Source organism: Morus notabilis, unplaced genomic scaffold (assembly GCF_000414095.1).
Source record: "Morus notabilis unplaced genomic scaffold, ASM41409v2 Scaffold1512, whole genome shotgun sequence".
NCBI classification, from domain to species: Eukaryota; Viridiplantae; Streptophyta; class Magnoliopsida; order Rosales; family Moraceae; genus Morus; species Morus notabilis.
The window spans coordinates 6,734-11,686 of NW_010367879.1; the positions used below are offsets into that span (position 1 = coordinate 6,734).

The window sequence follows — 4,953 nt, forward strand, 5'->3', positions numbered from 1 at the left end:
GATCAAGTGAGGATTGTGTTCATCCTCTGACATAAAGTGTAAGGAATATGTAAGAATTTGTAATAAATGACATTTGAATTTACTAGACTGTGGATGATGTCTATTGTAATTGATTATTTACATGTGCATGTATGTACGATACTATATGTCCTGTGGGGTGGAGCCCTGTGTGTCAGAGGCTCCGGGATTCTGTAATTTATTTATATTTTAATACAGTAAAGTGTGGGGCCCGGTCTGGGAGTCTGCTTTATTAATCCCTAATCGAGCTCCACGTCACCCACCCCGTTTGGGGGGGCGTGACACTACTGCTACAACTACTACTACTGCTACTACAACTGCTACTACTACTGCTACTTCTAATGTTGGTACTGCTACTACTGCTACTGCTACTGCTAATGCTAATGCTAATGCTGCTGCTACTACTACTACTACTACTACTACTACTACAGCTACTACTACTACTAGTACTGCTACTGCTTCTGCTGCTACTACAACTACTACTGCTGCTGCTGCTACTACAACTGCTGCTACTACTACTACTACTACTGATTTTTCTCCTACTACTGCTACTGCAACTGTTACTGCTACTGTTGTTATTCTGCTGCTGCAGTTACTGCTACTACTACTACAACTGCTACTGCTACTGCTCCTTCCTGCTGCTACTACTACTACTACTGCTACAACAACTGCTACTGCTGCTGCAGTTACTGCTACTACTACTACTACTGCTACAACAACTGCTACTGCTGCTACTCCTGCTACTACTACTCCAGCTACTGCTACCACTGCTATTGCTACTGCTACTGCTACTGCTGCTGCAGTTACTGCTACTACTACTACAACTGCTACTGCTACTGCTACTACTACAGCTCCTACTCCTGCTACTACTACTGCTACAACAACTGCTACTGCTGCTACTCCTGCTACTACTACTCCAGCTACTGCTACCACTGCTATTGCTACTGCTACTGCTACTGCTGCTACTACAACTCCTACTCCTGCTACTACTACTGCTACAACAACTGCTACTGCTGCTACTCCTGCTACTACTACTCCAGCTACTGCTACCACTGCTATTGCTACTGCTAATGTTGCTATTCTGCTGCTGCTGCTGCTATTGTTACAGCTACTGCTACTTCTACTGCTACTGCTACTACTACTGCTACTGCTACTCCTACTATTACTCCTACTACTACTACTACGACTACTACTACTAATACTACTTCTGCTAATGCTATTGATGCTGCTACTACTACTGCTACTCCTACCGCTCCTGCTACTACTACTGCTACTGCTACTGCACTTGCTATTGCTACTACTACTGCTACTGCTACTACTACTGCTGTTGCAACTACTACTACCACAACTACTACTACTGCTACTGCTACTTCTACTGCTACTGCTACTTCCATTGCTGCTGCTGCCGCTGCCGCTACTGCTGCTACTACTACTGCGACTGCTACTACTCCTACTACTGCTACTGCTCTAACTGCTACTGCTACTGCTACTGCGCCAACTCCTGCTACGGCTACTGCTACTGCTCCTACTCCTGCTGCTGTACTACTACTACTACTGTTGCTGCTTCTACTGCTGCTACTCCTGCTACTACTACTCCAGCTACTGCTACTACTGCTACTGCTAATCCTACTGCCGCTGCTGCTGCTGCTACTGCTACTGCTACTTCTTCTACTACTGCTACAACTACTGCTACTGCTACTACTACTGCTACTGCTAATGCTGCTACTGCTAGTACTGCTACTGCTAATGCTAATGCTAATGCTGCTACTACTACTACTACTACTACAGCTACTACTACTACTAGTACTACTACTGCTACTGCTGCTACTACAACTACTACTGTTGCTGCTGCTACTACAACAACTGCTACTACTACTACTACTACTACTTTTGCTACTGCTACTGCTATTGCTACTGCTACTGCTGCTGCAGTTGCTGCTACTACTACTACAACTACTACTGCTATTGCTACTTCTACTACTCCTACTCCTGCTACTCCTACTACTACTGCTGCTACTCCAGCTACTACTACTCCTGCTACTGCTACTATTGCTACTGCTGTTGCTACTGTTGCTGTGCTACTGTTGCTGCTATTGCTACTGCTACAGCTACTTCTACTGCTACTGCTACTGCTACTGCTACTGCTACTCCTACTACTACTCCTACTACTACTAGTAATACTATTTCTGCTAATGATATTGCTGCTGCTACTGCTACTGCTACTGCCACTGCTACTACTACTGCTACTGCTACTACTACTCTTACTGCTACTACTACTGCTACTGCTACTGCTACTGCTCCTACTTCTGCTACTGCTACTGCTGCTACTCCTGCTACTGCTACTCCTGCCACTGCTACTACTGCTACTGCTACTACTACTACTCCTACTGCTACTCCTGCTCCTACAGCTACTGCTACTACTTCTCCTGGTCCTACTGCTACTCCTGCTCCTGCTACTGCTACTGCTACTGCTACTCCTGCTACTGCTAGTGCTACTACTGCTGCTGCTGCTGCTACTACTAGTACTACAACTACTGCTACTGCTACAGCCACTCCTACTACTACTACTACTGCTACTGCTACTCCTACTGCTCCTGCTACTACTACTGCTACTGCTACTGCTACTGCTCCTACTGCTTCTTCTGCTACTGCTGCTACTACTCCTGCTCCAACTGCTACTCTTGCTCCTACTACTACTACTGCTACTGTTACTGCTACTGCTACTGCTCCTTCTCCTGCTACAGCAACTGCTGCTACTCCTGCTACTGCTACGGCTACTGCTACTACTGCTATTGCTGCTGATGTGCTGCTGCTGCTGCTGCTGCAACTGCTACTGCTACTGCTACTACTACTACTACTACTGCTACTCCTGCTCCTAAAGCTACTGCTGCTACTTCTCCTGGTCCTACTGCTACTCCTGCTCCTGCTACTCCTACTGCTACTCCTGCTACTGCTACTGCTACTGCTGCTGCAGCTGCTACTACTACAACTACTGCTACTGCCACTGTTACTGCTACTGCTACCCCTACTACTACTATTACTGCTACTCCTATTGATGCTGCTACGGCTACTGCTACTGCTACTGCTACTGCTACTCCTGCTGCTGCTACGGCTACTACTCCTACTACTGCTATTGCTCCTACTACTTCTACTACTACTACTACTACTACTACTCCGGTTCCTACTGATACTCCTGCACCTGCTATAGCTACTCCTGCTACTACTACTCCTACAGCTACTGCTACTGCTGCTGCTATTGCTACTGCTACTGCTTCGGCTACTACTACTACTAATGCTACTGCAACTCTACTACTTCTGCTGCAACTACTCCAACTGCTACTACAGCTGCTACTGCTGCTGCTGCTGCTACTGTTACTGCTACTACTACTGCTACTACTACTGCTACTGCTCCTGCTACTTCTACTGCTACAGCTCCTACTCCTGCTACTGCTACTACTACTGCTACTGCTGCTACTGCTGCTACTCCTGCTACTACTACTCCAACTATTGCTACTGCTACTGCTACTTCTACTGCCGCTGCAGCAGCTGCTGCTGCTACTGCTACTGCTACAACTACTGCTACTGCTACTGCTACTGCAACTGCTATTACTACTGCTACTTCTAATGTTGCTACTGCTACTACTGCTAATGCTAATGCTAATGCGGCTGCTACTACTACTACTACAACTACTACTACAGCTACTACAACTACTAGTACTGCTACTACTACTGCTACTACTACAACTACTACTGCTGCTGCTGCTACTACAACTGCTGCTACTACTACTACTTTTTCTACTGCTACTGCTACTGCTAGTGCTAGTGCTACTACTACTGCTGCAGTAGATACTACTACTACTACTACAACTGCTACTGCTACTGCTACTGCTCCTACTCCTGCTACCGCTACTGCTAATACTACTGCTACTGCTACGACTGCTAGTACTACTACTCCAGCTACTGCTACCACTGCTATTGCTACTGCTACTGTTGTTGTACTGCTGCTGCTATTGTTACTGCTACTGCTACTTCTACTTCTACTGCTACTGCTACTACTACTCCTACTACTACGACTACTACTACTAATACTTCTTTTGGTAATGCTATTGCTGCTCCTACTGCTACTGCTACTACTACAACTACTACTACTGCTACTGCTACTGCTACTGCTACTGTTACTTCCACTGCTGCTGTTGCCGCTGCCGCTACTGCTGCTACTGCTACTACGACTGCTACGACTCCTACTACTGCTACTTCTCTAACTGCTACTGCTACTGATACTGCGCCTACTCCTGCTACTGCTACTGCTACTGCTACTGCTACTACTACTCCTCCTACTCCATTTACTAATACCGCTCCTACTACTGTTACTGCTGTTACTGCTGCTACTACTACTCCAGCTACTGCTACTACTGCTACTGCTACTGCTACTGCTACTGCCACTGCTACTGCTGCTACTGCTACTGCTACTTCTTCTGCTACTGCTACTGCTACTGTTATTGCTACTACTACTGCTACTGCTAATGCTGTTATTGCTACTACTGCTACTGCTAATGCTAATGCTAGTGCTGCTGCTACTACTAGTACTACTACTACTACTACTACAGCTACAACTACTACTAGTACTGCTACTGCTACTGCTGCTACTACAACTACTACTGCTGCTGCTTCTACAACTGCTGCTTCTGTTGTTGCTACTACTACTACTTTTGCTACTGTTATTGCTACTGCTACTGCTACTGCTACTGTTGCTGCAGTTACTGCTACTACTACTACAACTGCTACTGCTCCTACTCCTGCTACTGCTACTGCTACTACTACTGCTACTGTTGCTACTGCTGCTACTCCTGCTACTACTACTCCAGCTACTACTATTACTGCTACTGCTACTGCTACTGCTGTTGCTGCTGTTGTTGTGCTGCTGTTATTCCTGCT

At 46.2% G+C, this 4,953-nt stretch overlaps 1 protein-coding gene across 1 annotated transcript in view; it reads left to right on the forward strand.

Annotated features, from left to right (window-relative positions):
- LOC112094553 (mucin-2-like) overlaps nucleotides 1-4,953 on the forward strand; it is a 35,689-nt gene that overhangs the window by 3,461 nt on the left and 27,275 nt on the right. The window contains exons 2-5 of the mRNA XM_024175745.1: nucleotides 1,618-1,749; nucleotides 1,951-2,101; nucleotides 3,836-4,030; nucleotides 4,585-4,828. Of these exons, the coding sequence (XP_024031513.1) occupies nucleotides 1,618-1,749; nucleotides 1,951-2,101; nucleotides 3,836-4,030; nucleotides 4,585-4,828 (722 nt within the window). The remainder of the gene's footprint in view (nucleotides 1-1,617; nucleotides 1,750-1,950; nucleotides 2,102-3,835; nucleotides 4,031-4,584; nucleotides 4,829-4,953) is intronic.